The sequence below is a fragment of the Talpa occidentalis genome, unplaced genomic scaffold (assembly GCF_014898055.3).
Source record: "Talpa occidentalis isolate TD23 unplaced genomic scaffold, MPIMG_talOcc4v2.1 talOcc4.3, whole genome shotgun sequence".
NCBI classification, from domain to species: Eukaryota; Metazoa; Chordata; class Mammalia; order Eulipotyphla; family Talpidae; genus Talpa; species Talpa occidentalis.
The window spans coordinates 86,163,600-86,182,774 of record NW_023603184.1 but is presented as its reverse complement, the minus strand read 5'-3'; the positions used below and the strand labels follow the sequence as shown (position 1 = coordinate 86,182,774).

General features: G+C 38.4%; 1 protein-coding gene across 1 annotated transcript in view; it reads left to right on the top strand.

The window, feature by feature from the left end:
* Positions 1–19,175, top strand: part of LOC119255831 (nebulin-like) — a 123,111-nt gene that overhangs the window by 90,610 nt on the left and 13,326 nt on the right. Inside the window, exons 18-37 of the mRNA XM_054699452.1 lie at positions 127–231; positions 1,209–1,313; positions 1,753–1,857; positions 2,516–2,620; positions 2,709–2,819; positions 3,438–3,548; positions 3,775–3,876; positions 3,982–4,086; positions 4,846–4,956; positions 5,521–5,625; positions 6,168–6,272; positions 7,929–8,033; positions 9,328–9,438; positions 9,843–9,953; positions 10,649–10,762; positions 11,523–11,627; positions 15,130–15,234; positions 16,020–16,124; positions 16,761–16,853; positions 17,856–17,948. Coding sequence (XP_054555427.1) covers positions 127–231; positions 1,209–1,313; positions 1,753–1,857; positions 2,516–2,620; positions 2,709–2,819; positions 3,438–3,548; positions 3,775–3,876; positions 3,982–4,086; positions 4,846–4,956; positions 5,521–5,625; positions 6,168–6,272; positions 7,929–8,033; positions 9,328–9,438; positions 9,843–9,953; positions 10,649–10,762; positions 11,523–11,627; positions 15,130–15,234; positions 16,020–16,124; positions 16,761–16,853; positions 17,856–17,948 — 2,112 coding nt within the window. The remainder of the gene's footprint in view (positions 1–126; positions 232–1,208; positions 1,314–1,752; positions 1,858–2,515; positions 2,621–2,708; positions 2,820–3,437; positions 3,549–3,774; positions 3,877–3,981; positions 4,087–4,845; positions 4,957–5,520; positions 5,626–6,167; positions 6,273–7,928; positions 8,034–9,327; positions 9,439–9,842; positions 9,954–10,648; positions 10,763–11,522; positions 11,628–15,129; positions 15,235–16,019; positions 16,125–16,760; positions 16,854–17,855; positions 17,949–19,175) is intronic.

Here is a 19,175-nt window from a genome sequence, read left to right as displayed (position 1 = left end):
AATCTTTAAAAAAAAAAGTAGTGTATACTATACTCATGGTTTTATTTTTTGTTTTGTTTTGTTTTTTAAAATGCATAGTAGGCAGCTGTAAAAAAAATAACCTTATCACTATGTTCCCTCACACAGCTGAAATACAAAGAGGTTTACCAAAGAAATAAGTCCAACTGCACCATTGAGGCAGATGCTGTTCATATCAAAGCAGCCAAAGATGCCTACAAAGTCAATACCAATGTAAGTGCTGGAAACTTTCCTAAGCCTAGTTGGGAATTTTTAAGCTTCTTTGGGTACAAGAATTCTTTTTTTTTTTTTTCATCTCTTCTGTTGAGGTTCTTCCCAGTGACACACAATCTAAGTTATACATACTTCTCGCCTCAGATTTAGCACACGGCAGCCAGTCCTCTAGCGCAGATGTACATCTAGTAAGTGCAGAGGACCTATGAGGCCAGATTTGAATCCTTAAGATCTAAGAACAAAAAGTACATGGTTGCCTCCTTTCTCCACAACAGATCTATTCTGTCTTAAGAAGCAGTGTAGGGCCTCCCTGGTGGTGCAAGGGATTAAGATACAACCTTTGAAGCTCTCTGCAGCCACTGCAGCACAAGTTCGATCCCCAGACAGGGAGCTACCCACATGGCACAGCAGACGTCTCCTGACTCATTCATTGCTCCCCTCAGTAGTGGGTTTGAATCCTGGGTTTGAATCCCATCTCCACCGTTACTAGCTCTTTCATGTTGGGCAAGTTATTTAACACTTCTGGGCAGTTCCTCTGCCTTCCATTCATGCAGTTGTTAGGAAGATTAGATAAGTTAATATTTATAAAGCACTTAAAAATACCTGGCACTGTATAAATATAAGTGTTTGATAATTTAAAAAAAACATAAATCTGAATTAAGCTAGAAATTAAAAGTACTTGCCTATGGAAATCCTTAAGCTATTAAATATACTGGCAGAGTTTGAAGAATCATTTCACCTCCAGTCTTTAGAAATTATGGTCCCTGTAATGAGACCAAAAGGTTCTACTAGATGCCCACTTGAGTGGCTGCCTAACTGCATACATTGTACAGAAATTTTAATTGGTGTTCTCTCTTGTGTAAGAAGCCATGATTTGTTGAATGTTAGCATGTATGAGGTGTTTCTCTGTGCCACATGTGTGGTTTTGAATTCAGTCTATTGAATGAAGTGTTTTATTTTCTTCTTATTAAAAACAGCTGGACTACAAGAAGCAGTATGAAGCCAACAAAGCCTACTGGAGGTGGATCCCTGACCGGCCAGACTTCATCCAGGCTGCCAAGTCATCCCTGCAGCAAAGCGATGTGAGATAGAAAAGGCAGATGGAACTGCTTGACATATCTGAGATAGGGAAAAATCAATAATTATGCATAATAATCATAGTCACAGATTTTAACCCTAGCTTATTTGAGATCCAAGAAGGATGGGAGGGTTGTGAGGAGCAGAGGGCCACCTGGTCACAGAACCTGGTCTCTGAGGGCTGGACCCAGGCAGACAATTCAGAATCGTGAGCTAGGCTGGGAGGAAGAGGGAATGAGCAGTCTGGGAAGATCTGGTCCTGGTTAGGGGTGTGCAATGGAGGAGCCCAACACACAGTGAGGGTCTGGAAAGCCCCTTCCCCCATTCTGGTGACAAGTCCTCTTAGCGCTGTAAGAGGAGGATTCCTTAGAAGCTTAGTCAAGGACTGACCTTCTCCAGGGCCTGTCTCCCTTTTCATCTTTTTCTGCCTTTATTCTGTTACAGTTTGAATATAAGCTGGACAGAGAGTTCCTCAAGGGTTGCAAGCTTTCTGTCACTGATGATAAAGATATGGTGCTGGCTCTGAGGAATTCCTTAATAGAAAGTGATGTAAGTATCCAGTCCCTTCCTCAAGGTCCAGCCTCACCCAGGGCCATCTTCTGCAGCACTGTCCCCAGGAACCACCAGGAATGGACAGACGGGGGCTGCTACAGTAGAGGCTTGGGGTGGGTCCTGGAATATGACCCTGTTCCCCAGTGAACCCCAGTGATATGGTAGTGCAGGGTGGCAGCATTAGGAAACTATTACATCCAGATGACCATTCATGATTTATTCTGCACCACAAGATAATTTTCGCAATAAGAATTAGGAAGTCCTGGCTGGATTCTACAAAGGAACTTCATTTTTTTACCAGATCATTTTCTTCCTATGCTTCAGTTTCTTCATCTATGAAGGAGGAATATTAATATCTCCTGGGGTTTGGGAGAGGCTGAAACAGCATAGTTGAAAGTGCTTTGAACCAAGGTATATGTACAAAAAGTCATTGTGAGATCCATTTTAACTGTTATTGAAGGAAGACTCAACCTACAAGAGATAAAATCCCTTTTGTATATTTTCCAAGATTTCCAACATCAAATATTTTATTGAGCTTCATATTCCTACTGTGTCAATGATGCTCATCTCCCAGCTCTGTCTGGTGACTTGGGACTTGATAAAAATATACAGGAGACAAAGAGGAACTAAAGAAATACTCTTCTCACCTCTGCAGTTGAAATACAAAGAGAAACATGTCAAGGAAAGAGGAACCTGTCATGCTGTGCCTGACACCCCTCAAATCCTTCTGGCAAAGACCGTCAGTAATATGGTGTCTGAGGTAACCCTCCAGCAACCCATATGCTCTGCTTACATCTTGGACTCATGTCCCAGGCAGACATGCTAACTCTAACTATGAATTCCCTCAGAACAAGTACAAGGACTATGTCAAGAAGCACTTGGCCCAGGGCTCATACACAACACTACCGGAGACCCGGGACACTGTTCATGTCAAGAAAGTGACCAAGAACGTCAGTGATGTGAGTGATCAGCCCCAGGACTCTAAGTGGCAGTAATGCCACTACCCTGTAAACTACCCTTTGACTTACAAATGCTTTCCTTTACCTTCTATATATATATGTGAATTTTGAACTCTTTTTTGAAAGAGACTCAATATTTATTGACTGCCCAATAGGACAACTATGGCAAGTGTGGGTCTTGCCCCTGACATGTTATGCAATTACTAACCTGGTGTTACTAAGGGGAGGAAGCATTGCTGATTGAGAGTGGCCAGCCCTGTCATTAAACTGCTAAACAATCTTAGAGAAGTAAAATTGCCTCTTTATACCTCAGGAATCTCTGCCCACTTTACTCCAGTCAATATTGCTTTAATAAAGATGCCTTTATATTTTACAAAACCTATATGGGTCCATAGGTTTGTAAAAGGTAGAAATGGTGAATGAAATAGTTTAATTTTCTCACAGTTGACTCTGCAAAAATTACCCTGTAGTTTCAGTGTTGGACAGAGAGCTTTGTCCCATGCAGATGTTAAAGTGGGCAGGTGTGGTTTTTATCAGAGCTCTTCTCATAAACCTTCAAGCAAAACAATTCTGCTCCCAACCTCCTCTGTTCACATAAACAATTCTGGCTTTGTTTAGACAAATTACAAAAAGAAGTTTGTCAAAGAGAAAGGGAAATCCAACTATTCCATCATGCTGGAACCCCCAGATGTGAAACATGCTATGGAAGTGGCCAAGAAGCAGAGCAATGTAAGTGCCCCCTCTGGATACTTTCACAAGCCCACCTGAGCCAGTGGAGTTTGTTAGGTTGGTTCCAGTGAATGGACCCCCTAATTTCTATATGTAGTAGTTTAAAAAGAAAATATGGTGATGGAACTGGTTTGGTTTTAATAAAATGATTCCTTGTACCTAATAAGGACTTTTGGAAAGATAGCATCTCTCTCAAGTAAGAACATTTTTTTTTCTCCAAATAAAGGTTGCTTATAAAAAAGACGCCAAAGAAAACCTGCATTACACCACAGTGGCCGATCGACCAGACATCAAGAAGGCCACGCAGGCGGCCAAACAGGCCAGCGAGGTGAGGCTGTTGTGAAAATATATCAGGTCCCAAGCGGTCACTGCCAACAAGTTATACAAATCACTACCTATACTGTATCATCCATTTTGCTTCTCTTTGATTCAGGTGGAGTACAGAGCTAAGCACCGCAAGGAAGGCAGCCATGGGCTAAGCATGCTTGGTCGCCCAGACATTGAAATGGCCAAGAAAGCAGCCAAGCTGAGCAGCCAGGTAATGCAGATGGAAAAGCAGCAACTCTCATGTAAAACTGCTTGCAGCAATAGTGACTCCCAAAATGAATATGCAACTTGGATAGCCCTGCAGAACTTTGAAAAGTTGTATCATGAAATTTGTGCTGAGAATCTTCTTTATTATTTCCCTCTAACATCTCTAGGCCTTTCTCATTCTCCACTTTTCCATTTATGGATATATGACTAAGTTTTGGGGTGTTTAATTATCTTCATGTGACAAAAACATCAACTTGTCAGGTCCTACTGAAACCTTTCCCCAGGCAGTAAGAATTACACCTCAAGGGACTGATTCACACTTGAGTCACCTGTGGGAACTTGCTAACATACAGGTGTCAAGATTCTAACTTCTAGAACCTAAGCAGATGCAGTCACCTTTATTATTTTATTCCAATGTTGACCACCTGACATAGGAACTAGGAGTGAGCAGATGTCCTCAGGCTCTGTGTGTGTGTATGTGTTTGTATGCATATAAAACTGATACATTTTGCATGATTATCTTTCATACCTCTGAGTAATATAAAAATAAGCAAGGCAAATACTGTCTCTTGACCTTATTTTTGATTGCCTGTTGTCTAAAAATAATTGTTAACGATGTTCCCCTTTACTCTTAAAAGTGTTTTAGTTTAGGTAATATATGATCAGTTCCTGTATATTCCTTTGCATTTTTATTTGCTCCATTCTTCAGTCCTCAAATTAGTGGATGTTCAGGAATAATTTGCATTTTTGCTCTTACTCTTAGGTTCAATACAGACAAAATTTCAACAAAGAGAAGGGCAAAACACCAAAGTACAATCCTAAAGACAGCCAGCTCTACAAAGTCATGCAAGATGCTAATAATCTTGCCAGCGAGGTACTTTTTTTGTAAACTGTGGTAAAATACATGGCATGAAATTTTCTGTTTTAATTGCTTTTATGTGTGGACTCAGTGGTATAAAATACGCTCACAATATTTTCCAACTATTATCATCATTTCTAAAATAATTCATCACTGTGAACAAAAACTCTAATTGTTGAGCAGTATTTATCCATTTCCCCTTGGTCTCAGTCCCTGGTAATCTCTAACTTACTTCTTATCTCTATGAATTTGCCTATTAGAGAATGCATGTAATTGGGATCATACAATATTTGTCCATTTTTGGCTTGTTTCACTTAGCATAATGTTTTCAAGGCTCATCCTTACAGCTTACATATGTTCTCATGACTGAGTTATATTTCATTGTATGTATATACCACATTTTGTTTTCATTCATCTGTTGAAGGACATGTGCGTTGTTTTCACTTTGTGGCTACCATAAATGAGATTTGGTTGTTCATCACAATCGCTAACATTTTTTTCAGGATGGACTATTTTACTATGGTTTCTGTTGGTCCTTTTTCTATTTCCATGATTTCTTTTTCCCCCCTTAACTTGTAGGTTAAATATAAGGCTGACCTGAAGAAACTTCACAAACCTGTGACTGATATGAAAGAATCTCTGATAATGAATCATGTCCTGAGTACAAGCCAACTTGCCAGTTCTGTAAGCTCAAAGCATTTGCTGCAGGCAACAGCTTGTTTCACCCAATAGCAGCTAACTTCCTTCTCTCTGAGCTTACATGCATCTCCTCCTCTGTCATTGAGACACTAGATTGGTCAGAAAGCTCATATCTCGTTTGAGTTCAATTTTTCCAACTTACAAAAGTAATTCAAGCAGTTCTCCATTGACTATAGCACCAATCAGAATATTAAAATGCTTCTATTTTTTAATATTTAAACTACCCCTCCCCCAATTAGCCAATCCTTTTTCTCCCTCTAACAACACAGAAGTGTTGTTTGAAATAGTTTCTTTCAATTTTAAGTTTTCACTTTTAATATCTATTTTGAATAGTCATATTAAGTGTCACATCCTGACAATGCAGAACTTGAATCCTCATCCTTTCAAACTTTTCCTACCCCTTATTTAATGTTTGCTAATTTTGCTTTTCCCTTGATAATGCTGCTGTGTAAATAGCTAGTCTACAGAGGATAAAGAAGCTGAGAAGCTTTTTCATCAACATGTGCTTTTTACCTCCTTCCCCTCAGTACCAGTATAAGAAGAACTATGAGAAGAGTAAAGGCCACTACCACACAATACCAGATAACCTGGAGCAGCTTCACCTGAAAGAGGCCACAGAAATACAGAGCTTAGTAAGTTCATAAAGACTGACATTTTTCCTCATGCACATTCTCCCACCAGATCAAAAACTTTAATAGTTTCAAACTATCCATGCTACCCAGAATAGTTAGGATTTTAGTAACCATTAGTTAAGAAAATGCCCACAGATAAAAAAGGTTTGAATTCAGTACCACTTGAAGCAAATTTTTTTTGTTATAAATCATAGCTGCATTGACATGTATTGGGTAAATAGTGCATGTATGTGCAATACGTGTTATCTGGGGGACTGAAAGCATACGGATTATGCTACAAGTGGGTCAAGTCCCTTATAATAAACCTGATGTGCCCCCCCATGAGTCTGTACCCAGGTTAGGAAACACAATGGATGATAGGAGCCTTAGGAAGATTTTAAGAAAGAAATAATATGATCAGATCACCTTTTAAGTAGTCTCTGGGTATTTAAGAAGTGGCAAAATTTAAAAAATAATTAAGATTCTTAGCAGAAAAACCCAAAGAAGGAGTTTGCTATTGTATGACTTCCTGTATCACAAATTCAGCATTATTTAGATTATCCATTGGGCATTAAACAAGAGAACTAGAGGCCTCCCTTGTGGTGCAAGGGGTTAAGACTAACCTATGAAGCTGTCCGCAGCCACTGCAGCATGAGTTCGATCCCCAGCCAAGGAGCTACCCACATGGCTCAGCAGACCTCTCCTGACTCGACTGCTGCTCCCCTCAGCAGTGTATTTAAGTTGATCTGCCTGTTTTATTCCCCACTCTGTCTCTGATGAATCCTCTGGCCTGTACCCCAGTTCTTGTATGCATAAATAAATAAATCTTACTAAAAAAAAAATATTTAAAAAAATAAACCAGAGAACTAAATTACTAGAATGTCTTCGTGTCATCTGCAAAGTGGCAGGTGCCCCGCAGGTTGTCTACTCTGAAGTCGTGTTACCAGCAAGACAGCTGTGACTGAGCATTGCCTTTAGATGCTGAGAGAACAAAGGCCTCTGCCTCTCTTTCAATTTCTCATCTATAAAATATGAATCCCTAACAATTCCCCCCAATACTACCACATGTTATTATCCTAACAGATTGTATTTATACAGTAGCCTTGGGAGGGAGCTTTTGAGAACATCAGGTTTGTTAGTTGGGCTATTAACAGGTAAACTCATTTTCATTCTATGCCAGTTTACGCTGACTGCATTAAATGTGTAACCAGTTATAACCCATATAGATTAATTGACTTAAACATGTGTAAAGACCCCTGGTCTCTTGTAACAGTTCTTATGAAAGAAAAACTGGAGGGGTTTTTTGTTGTTTTATTGGAAACATTGACTTATGGTCTGGTTAAAATATTCACATCTACACAAACAAATCTCAGTGTGGATGATTTTCCCCATGCATTTTTTGTACAGTATTTCTCTCAACTGATTCTATGCAGTGAACCTATTGTCTCTTTGAATTAAACACAAATCCTGACTCTGCATTATGGGCACTAATGGTGGTTTCCCCCTAGGCAACAGCAAAATGGTACTGGATCTGAAATACAACAGGGAACTATTTTGAGCGATAAAGAAATGTCACCTAAATGTACATAATGTATAGATTTAAATAATCTACCCTAAAATTATCTCTGCTACAAATTGAGCAAAGTTGCGATAACTAACAAGGCTTTTCATCATTAGGTGAAATACAAAGAAAAATATGAAAAGGAACGAGGAAAACCCATGTTGGATTTTGAAACTCCAACATACCTTACTGCCAAAGAGTCTCAGCAGATGCAAAGTGGGGTAAGTTCTGCAAAAACACACCACACAATAAACATACCATCAAACTAATGAAAACAAACACTGCCCCAAAACATAGCCATCCTTCTGTTATCCAAAAGTGATAGATAATGGTGGATTCTTTAACGTGTGTTGGTCAAAATTGTTTCTATCTCAGAAATCCTGTGGTTCAGTTACAAAAAAAAGTTCAAAATAGGATTTACCATATGTTTCATCTTGCTTATCAGTTTCATAGAATTACAGTATAGCAAACTGTTCCTAGCACAAATCAAATTGTATAGAAAAGTGTTTAAATTTTTCTTTGATGAATTAAAAGTTCCTTCCACAAAGATGCATCATTGGCATTGGATTCCTCTTCTCTTAATAGGAAGCTCCAAGCCAAACAAAGGAGATTAGTGATGAGAATACTTATCAAAATTCAAGATACCATGTTTCCTATTTTAGTCATGCAAGCAAAGACATCTAAAATATTTATTTATTTTAACCAATAGTGGAGAAAAAATAAAATCTTGTTTTGCATCTTAGGAATTGGGCACGAGGCATTTTGGATTCATTTTATTCCCTCTCTATGGGACATAGATATATGGCATTTAATTAAAGTAGCAGTTGCTGGTCTATAGAATCCCGAATAACTAAAAGTTTAAAATAATTGTAATTTGGGGGTAAATTTTTAATTAAATTCTATAAAATTAAAATTTGCATAAAGAGTTTTGACACCTATACTTTGCCTCCCTCTGAAATATTTACTTCAGTGATTGAGAGGAGGTAGGGCTTGTTGTGGCCCTTTCCCTTAGAAGTGTATAAATAGTTAGGATTTCTCTGTGCCTCACTGACTACTATTCAGTGATTAAACATAATAGTTCCTCATTATGGAAAAGGCCAAATTTGTATTTGGTGCCCTCAGGCTTACCCTAATTAGGTTGTTTCTTTCTCTTGAGTCACTTTTATTCCAGAGGTAGAATCTTTAATTGCCTTAAAACAAAAGCCATTTGGAGAGAGGACAATGGATTTACAGTTTTGGTGGCACATCGTTTCTCCTGCCTGCTCCAGTCACAATACAAGGCAGATGATTAGGGATCCATTAAAGTTTCTCAATCTCCAAGTTTCCTCTGGGCCATTTGCTCTAAACAAATTATTTCCAGAACAAACAGACAAGTTCAACTCTGTGACCATGAGGCAGAACTATGATCAAGTTGAAAAGTCATGCATAGAAAATATTGGGATTATTTTTCCCTAGTATTGAGAAATAAAGTATAATAAAGATTATTTTTTAACTTGTCTATTCTTCTTACATTAGAAAGAATATAGGAAAGACTATGAAGAGTCCATTAAAGGCAGAAACCTGACTGGTCTGGAGGTTACACCAGCTCTGCTGCATGTCAAATATGCAACCAAAATAGCCAGCGAGGTAATGCCCTCTTAATCTCTTCTTTCCCTCTTGATCCAAATAACTGCACTAAATGACTTTCACCAGTGTATTCCTCTGCCATTTTCATCACCACCTAACCTAAAGGGTTTCAGGTTGGGTTCCCATGTGTTTGTTACCACTACCTAATCTGTCACCCATGTTAATTCTTCTAATTTTTAAAATTGAATACCTAATAAAATGTGCTATCCTAGCATTCTATTAACTTCTGCTTTTTAATTTGATATTTAATATTAACTGATGAAACTCGTACCCTGCCCTTATTCATATTTTTATATACTAAGCTGTAAGTGTTTAAAATTAGAAGGATTTTATTTTTGCCTTTTCACTAAGATTACAATCCAGACTGTCTTGTCAGTACTGTTGTTTTTTATTTTGTGACATAGAAAGAGTACAGGAAAGATTTAGAGGAAAGCATCCGTGGGAAGGGTCTCACTGAAATGGAAGATACACCTGACATGTTAAGAGCAAAGAATGCCACTCAAATCCTCAATGAGGTAGGTCCATAGCTGACAGCATGCACTTAATTAACATGCACTTAACTAATCTTCACTTTTTGGGCCAAATTATACATACAGAAAACAATCAGAGAAGTGATAAAAAGATTTTTCTAAATCTAAATTCCATATCTAATAGTCCATGATTATTAACCATTAAATAAACTATATCTCAATTTCTGATGGGTTACTATTATAAAAAGTCTATATTTGTAATGCTAATCATGGTCTGTTATTTGTTTAATATTATTTGATTTAAACTAGATACTTTAAGTGTGTTCATTTAAATAAAAACGTGCACTGGAGAGGTGTGCACCTTTGTACAATCCTAGTTATATGCCAAATGTGATTTAAATTTTGCTTCTTTAATTTTCTAAGCAGAGAATGTTAAAAGGAAGTCTTGTGTTGATTCATGTTGATGTGAGTGGAATAATTTTCTAAAGTGGACTTCTACATTTATCACTCCATCCTTTGACATGGAATGATAAAGGTGGACACTAGCAAGGGAGGTGGCATGCTCTGTGGATTTATATTCACTCTCTACATTTCTTAGCTAATAATGGTAGTAAGGGAACTTTTTTGTCTTTATTAAATTTATTTATCAATTCATTGTTCGTTTTTGTACAGTATTTGATTTTTCTCCTCAGGTTATAGTCCCTGTAGAGGTAACTTTTTTTTTTTAATTGCTACTACAGAAAGAATATAAGAGAGATCTGGAGCTGGAAGTCAAAGGAAAAGGCCTGAATACCATGGCCAATGAAACTCCTGACTTTCTGAGGGCCAGGAATGCTACTGATATTGCCAGTCAGGTCAGTGTTACTATTCCCCATCAATCTTAAAAAAAAAAAAAAAGTAGTTGTGATTATAAGAGTACAATGTTGTCGTTCTACTGTTACTGGTTGGTCAATGACAGTCAAATTTATATAGTGGTATTCTTAAACAGCTACCTCATGGAATTCATTTCTATGAAAAGAACCCTTCACCAGGTCTGCTTCCATCTTTTTTCTGAGTCTAAAGGTACAGGAGCCATTCAGAGCAAAGGGAAGAAAGTTGGGAGACTCACTAGCTCCTTGGAGCTGGGGCAGACTCTGGCATCCTGGCGTTGTTTCAAGGTCAACACACTCACTTGGCACCAAGAATTCCTTGCTTAAACTATTGTGGGAGTTCTTTCTTTCCATCCTTTCAAGGCATAAGTTAGAAACACTTTTTAGATATCCTACATTGCTAAAGACTGATTGGTACTTTTGCTTACTTGTACTTCTGTCAGCTCTTATGTAAATAATTGATGACTTATTATCTGTCATCTCTCTCTGCTTTTCCCTTTCTACCCTTCTCCTCATCCCTATGACCAGCTAGATAGGAAGTTTTTCAGCATCTAGGACTCAGCCTTTCTTTCTGAATATTCTTCCTTAATGTAAAAACTATACGCACAATAAGAAAATAAATGCCTGATGCATGTGAAATGAATGAATTATTTCAGAAAAGGAATATTATTTACCTCTTAATCAAACCAAGCCAACAAATGTGACACTGTAAATATTCACCCAACAATTTGGCGTACTTTTGCAGATTAAGTACAAGCAATCAGCAGAACTGGAAAAAGCCAATTTCACTTCTGTGGTTGATACTCCGGAAATAATTCATGCTCAACAAGTCAAGAACCTTTCAAGCCAGGTGAGGACATTCATCAAAATATCTCTCACAGACCCCAATCATGAAGAACAAAAATCTTTCCATTAATATCTAAGGATATTCTTTCAAATCATAATTTTACCAATAAAAGAAAAGGGATTCATCTATGATGCAAGTTTGATTTCAGAGTTGAAATTTAATTCTGTATCAGAATTAAAATAGATTACAAGAGAGAATTTTAAGTGTCTGAAGAACTCTTACATGGTCCCACCCATAATTGATGAACCATTATTTTAACATGTAAAGTATTTTATGATGTGTGAAATTTGTGTACATTTGGACTCTGAAAGAAACAAAGCAGATAGCTCACGTTTAGATTATCCCTTTCTTTAACAAGATTGAGATTATCTAATGAACATGAACAACCATACAATCTAACCCTAATTCTTCCAGTGAGGGATAATGCTCCATCCCCTACAAACAGAAAAATGAAGTAGGATTTTCTTCATATATGAGGGTGTATCTTTATTTGGTTTTAATCTTCAATGATAACCAAGTAGTCTGCAATTTATTTGAGTAACCCCAAATTATAGAGTTTTGCTTGTCTTCCAATCAGTGAGCTCTAAAGCACTAGTTATCTGGTCTGGCTATGTTTTATAAACACCCTGTGTAGTGGCAGCACAGGGACAGAGCAGGTTTCTATGATCTGAGCAGACTGATAAAGGAGGAGTCCTGGAGCCCTTGGTGGGTTTCTCAGGTTTTTATTAAGCTTTTACGTGTAGTGCAGCAACCAGGTACAAGGCAGGCAGGGGTGCAGTGGGCCAGGAGGCCGTTAGGCCTCCAAGCCCCAGGCAAGTCTCCACTCTGGGCTTCTCTGGCTTCTTTTTCCCCTTCTCTCTCCTTCCTCTGCTTCTCTCCTGCTTCTGCTTTTCTTGGGGAATATCTCAATACTCCTCCCATAACCCACAGAAGTAAACAACACAACAATGTAACAACTGCAAGTGCCCCATCAGGCAGGGCAATCCTAATGGTGGGAGGGCAGAAAAGCCTGAAAACTATTTACCCTATACCCGGTAATGTAGATTTCCTGGTTACTCTCTGGAATTCTGAAGCTAGTAAGTCTTAGGTAAACTCTGGAAATTTGTTTGTTTTCAATCTTCCCAGATGATGTCTTAATGACCACTCATGTTGGGAGGATCATATATTTAAACCCTTTATTAACAACATATAATTTTATATTATAAAGTTAGACATGAAAATAGTTATACTAGATAGTGGTTTAATTAAGAAATAGAAATATTCAAATAGGATAAATGAATCTTTTATTTTGAGGGTAGGAAGTGGGGAAGAATTATATTACCAAAATCATATAGTCCCCCAAATACCATATTGTGTTCATTAGGATAGCCAGGAAAGACAATATTCTTTGGGTTGTGAGAGCCTCCCCAACCATATAATCTGTCTTTCAACATTGCTAATCTTTAAGGAAAATTTCAGAGTGCAGGCCTGTTCTGGAGATATTAAGTGCTTCCTCTGCTCTTGTTTTTTTCCCCTGCTAGCTCTTCAAGGCCTGAAAAATGTCCAGACAGCTTCCCAATTTATATCAGTACATCTTCACCTTTGAGTGATGCTTTTCACAAAACCACTTCTCTACTTTCAATGGGTAGTAGGTATTTTATAACTTCTTAATCTCATACTTACAGGTAAAGGCAAACAATGTAAACTGATCCACAAATTCAGCATAATCTACTAAATACTTAGTGCCAGGAGGACCGGGACTCTTTCTTCTTAGAATATCCCCGAGTTCCAAGTGCAAACTGATCACCTATCTTGATAATTAACTTGAGTTCTGCAAACCCATTAAGGTAGCTTTTGCTTAATCGCAAAATAATTAAAGGAAAAAGAAAAGGAGATTGGCCCTACCCTTTTTCCAGGAATTGTTTGTCTTATATTTGCATTACTAAGAAGAGTCATTCAGGTGACTTTCTTTTTGGCATTCAGCACTAGATAGATAAATAGATAGATAGATAGATAGATAGATAGATAGATAGATAGATAGATAGATAATTAGATAGATAGATTTAATTATATATAAATTTAATTAAGAGAACATTGGTTTATAATACTTTGAAATACAATACTTCTGAATATATGATTCAGAGATAATCATATATTATTACCCCACACCACACCACTCCATACCACACCCACTACCAAGGCACCCAGAATCCTCCACCATAGTTCAGTGACTTTCTCCTGAACAAAAACATTTGTTCCTAGTCAACTGCCCTTCCTTTTGGAAGTCATTGCTTTTATTTTTTTTAAGATTTATTTTATTTATGCATACAAGAGCTGAGGTGCAGTGGGTGAGAGGATTCACCAGAAACAGAGTGGGGAGAAGAACAGGAGGATTAACTGAAATACACTGCTGAGGGGAGCAGTGGGAGAGACAGGAGAGGTCTCCACCATGTGGTCAGGCCAACTACCTGGCCGAGGATCTAACTCCTCACGCTGCTGCTGATAGCTTGATAGTTCTGAGACTTAACCCCTTGTGCCACCAGGGAGGCCTCAAAAATCTTTGCTTTAACTGGCTTCTTATTAGATGTAAGAAAGCTAAACTGAAATTTCTAACTTGTTCAAGCTACTTCTCTGTTGTCTTTGAATTAAATGTCTCAACACTTATAAATGTAATTCATAAATAATGGTATTTATATAGGAACAGATAAGTAGAAAGAATAGTTCTAGCTCTACAAAAGTGACTAGTTTCTGCTCAGCCCTAGTCCTACACCCCCAAACTTCCCTAAATAAGGCTAGAGAGAAAAGTGAAAGGATTTGTGACAAGTGATTTAAAACAAACCAACAAACTCAGGCTCTCGGGCAGAGTAAGTGCTCTGCTGGAGAGATTTAGTTTAGTCGTGGGGACTGGTAGGGAAGGTGTCTGGGATAAGAGTAGCCCCTGTGGGCACACCTCTCTGGTGAAAGACTGGCTGAGGGTCCAGGATGGTTCAGTAAAGTCACCAGTGCCATAGTTCTGAATTCTGCAGAAGCTGCACTGTGTTCTTGAAGTGCCTCCTGAGCCTAACCACCTGCTCAGTCCTGTAGCCAGGAGTCCCCACCACCCCATCTCATCGCTCAACAAAAATGTACTTGTTACCAGCTGAGGCCAGCCTTCAGGAGGTCTTGTTAATGGCTCTTAACCCCCCTGCTTTTTTCCATCTACTTGTTGAATAGTCTAGCCTTTTATTTCACCACAGGCATCCCCATCTCCCTGCCAGGAACCATGCTGTTGGCTGTCACCTGCCTTATGGGACCAGCCAACCAACTTTGCCATGACAGTGGGTCCTACTAAATGTCCAGGCTCAGTTCTCCTGGAAAGAAAAAGGATGGCACTCAATGACAGTGAGGGGTCGGCTTTATAATTCCTTAACATTCTTAAAGTCAAGAAGATACAAAGGACTTTCTTGAGCCAATAGTGCTATTTTAGTCCTGTTGATTCATATACCTTTGTTGTTTACCATCCTTATATCTTGGAATCTATTCACAGAAAAAGTACAAGGAAGATGCGGAGAAGTCCATGTCATATTATGAGACAGTTTTGGATACTCCAGAAATGCAGAGAGTCCGGGAGAACCAGAAGAACTTCAGCCTTGTGAGTTTTTACTGAATCTAAGGCACAGCCAACCAGTAGTGGGATGAGGTGGGAAAATGGGGACACCTGGGGGTACATGCTTGAGTATCCCACCTGCAGTGGGGATATGGGCACTCCTCCAAAGCTCAAATATAAGCTCCATTCTTCTCTGGGCTTATCTCTTATTTCAACCCTATTCAGAGCATGAAAGATTTTTCTGTCACTTTGTTGGTGAATTTCTATTGAATATGATCTCTGACTATCTTCCATTAGTGGTAACATACAGCTTCTTCAAAATTAATCCTAGGGAAGAAATACATTTAAGAAACATTTAATATGGTATATTATAAGTTTTAGGATTTTTAGAAATTAGTTTATTTTCAAAATTCTTATTTGGTTATGAGGCCAAGACTATTGTGGCATAGACATTTTTTTTCAATATGGAATTTTAACTTCCATTACACAATATTGGCCAATTAAAAATATATAAAACAGGGGCCTCCCTGGTGGCACAAGAGGTTAAGACACAACCAGTGAAGCTCTCTGCAGCCACTGCAGCACGAGTTTGATCCCCAGCCAGAGAGCTACCCACATGGCGCAGCAGACCTCCTGAATCACCCGCTGCTCCCCTTAGCAGTGTATTTCAATCTGCCTGTTCTGTTCCCTCTCTGTCTCTGGTGGGTCCTCTCACCCCCCACATCTCTGGCCTGTACCCCAGCTCTTATATGCATAAATAAATAAATCTTAAAAATATATATATATAACAATGTTAAAATCTTAACAGGATGTTTACTCTTTATTCACAGCTCCAATATCAGTGTGATCTTAAAAACAGTAAAGGAAAAATTACAGTTGTCCAAGACACGCCAGAAATACTGCGTGTTAAAGAAAATCAAAAGAATTTCAGCTCGGTATATTTATTGTTTATATCCCACTTAACCCTGACCTAATCATTCTATTCTCCTCTTTAAAAATATGCTCGCCCTCACCTTGATTCAGATAATTAACATCTAGCCTCCCCAGTTAACATGAGTGATTATTTCTTAAAATTCTGCATACTTTGCTCTAAAATACCACCTTTTGAAATAACAACTTAAATCTGCTAACAAAGCAACTTTTCTTTCTTTTTATTTTTTTTTAAATCCCAGAGCTATAATATGTATTGTCTTGCTCCAAGAAGATGGATTTCTTTTTGACACTGTTATTTCTTTCATTATTGTTCCTCAAAGTAACTGACTGACTGCATTTCTTTAATGGATTTCTGGGTTTGATATGGAAAGGTTTTTTTAAATTAACATTTTCTGTATTTCTCACCCTCTATTAGTACAGTATGATAATCTTAAAAGAAAACTCCAGATCTGGACAATGATCCATGTTGCTTACTTAGTTTGAGTGGCTGATGCTGAGGATATCAGATACTCTTGACTTGCTTAAGAACATTCCCTAGTGTCTTCTATTTACACAGAGCCATGTTTCCTAGTCTTTTTCCAGGAATTGTTGAGTTTTCCTTTCTTCTGAGTAACACTGTTCTGATTCTGAATGTTCAGGTTTTATATAAAGAGGATGTCTCGCCAGGAACAGCACTTGGAAAGACACCAGAGATGATGAGAGTGAAGCAAACACAGGATCACATCAGCTCGGTAAATATTTTAGTGTTTTCTGCTTCCCCTTGACCATTTACTCTGAGGTCTGAACTGTATCTTAACTTGCTAAAACACCTGGCCCTGGTTAAGAGGATCTCAAAGTCCTAGGCCATACTGGGGCAGTTCTCATGAGGTGAGGTTACAGATGGAACCTGGAGAGGCATGTGTCTATGCAAAGAAGAGCTAGAGAATAAAGTGGTAAAAAAGAAAAACCAACAGATTTTATTCAGGACTTTTGCAATGTTGAGGAAAGGAAATTTTGGCATACAAATGAGCTCAATTCCCAATACAAAAAGGAGGAGAACTCATGGGTGGGTGAGAAGTGGGGGTGCAGACAGAGAGAAAGTCAGTGGATGGAAAAGTATTCAGAGCAAACCTCAGGAGCAAGGAGGGTTCTGACTAGAGACTGGCTGAGGTGATCAGACCCCACCTGGGGGTTGATGAAGGTGAGAAATTTGGTAAGCTCTCAAGAGTGATGAGATATCAAGGGTGAGGGACTCTGGCTAAACTGACTCAGCAGGATTTTTACTAAAGTTAGGCAATGCAAAGACATGGGAATCCATAATAAAGGCCTAGTTGGAAAGTAGATTCAGAGGAGCCTAACCAAAGATTGGTCAATGAGAGATTCTCTGACACTTGTAAGAAAATAGCTATGTTAGTGTCAAAGACTCCATCTTTCCGGTTGTATGTGAATACATCTGTCCAAGCTAATGGACTATGGGTGTCACAATTTTGGCAAACACAAGAAAGAGAAAGGGACATAGTCTAAGAATGAATTCCTGCCTTTACCCCACCCCAGACTGACAGGAGAAAGACCAAGTGTCCTTGTCCTTGACATTGTTCCTCTCATACCAAATATCAAATGAAGCCCCATTGACACTAAGTGTAAAGCCTGTGCTATTTAAGTTGCAAAAATTGCAGTAATACACACACACATACACTCATGGTGGGAAGAATAAGTATTAGCATACCTTTCATTTCCTAATTTTATATCTGCAGGTGAAGTATAAGGAAGCTATTGGACAAGGAACCCCAATCCCTGACCTGCCTGAAGTGAAACGTGTCAAGGAGACACAGAAGCACATCAGCTCGGTAGTGGCCCATATGTTCAGCATGTGTTTGTGCAACAACCCCCTCCCAATTGCTATGCCAACTCTATCTCACCCTTCCTTCCTCCTGCCAAGAGGTTCCATGACTTGGGGGTGGTGTGAATCCTCCTTTGGTCCTAAGAGAGGCACTAGGGTTGCATAAAATAGATAAGAAACTTCCTTCTTCACATAATCAAGGAGAGGTGGGACTTGGCTTCTTGCTTAGTCATCACACCTGCAGTTTCTCAAATAAAATGCGGCAACAGTTAGTAATAAGGTTTTGCAATGACCTATAGTTAGTTGACCAAAAGCATAAACATATAGACATATAAGTAATATAAAATGAATGTTTATATATACATAAGTATACACATATGCATGTGTCCATATTTTGGGCATTCTCCATTGTCCAGGAAGACACTAGGTGAACTTGGGAAGTTCTATGCAGTCTTCTCCCCTTCCTTTCAAGGTTTCTTGCCCTATATTCACTGTGCTCCCCTCATAAATGCAGAGTATAATTAAGGTTTAATATATCCTCCAAGGTAAATACCAGATTAAACACACATTTCTTCTGATCTTCTGCCTAGTTAGCCTTGCTCCCTGCAGTACACCTGTGCATGTATGTGTATGTGTGTGCGTGTGTGTGTACACACACACACACTTCCAACTATAAATAAAGCTTAAGTAATTTCTCACTACTAGCAAGAGACTATGTGAAGTTTAGGGAAGAGTTTATGACCAATGAAAGATGAAGACCTTGGTCTTAGAGATTCTCTTGGTAACTGTAAAACTGACAGACTCTAATAATTTCTATTAGAAAACACTTGATATTTATCTTACAAGTCATTTGTATTATTTAAATCTCTTTCCCTTCTCACTCCCTGCTTACTCTGACTTCCTTATGGAACAAACTTCATTTAGAGTTTTGTGTCCACTAATTCAGGAAAAGTGGTCCATACCTCATATGTTGCTTTTGATTGCAACTTCTTACATTTTTGTGTGATTTTGTTATGTTCTTCTACCCATGATTGTGCTGCCTTACTGGATTAAGAAACACAATTTTGTTCTAAGAAGGTAGATTTTAAAAGACTCCTGAAAGTTTCCTTACAAAACAAAGATATTAACAGGAGTCTGTCAGTGATTTTAGGAATTAATATGTGACACAAACCCCTGGGTACTTTGTACCTCCCACCCCCTGTTCTAGTACACAGTAGAATCCATCTGTTTAAAA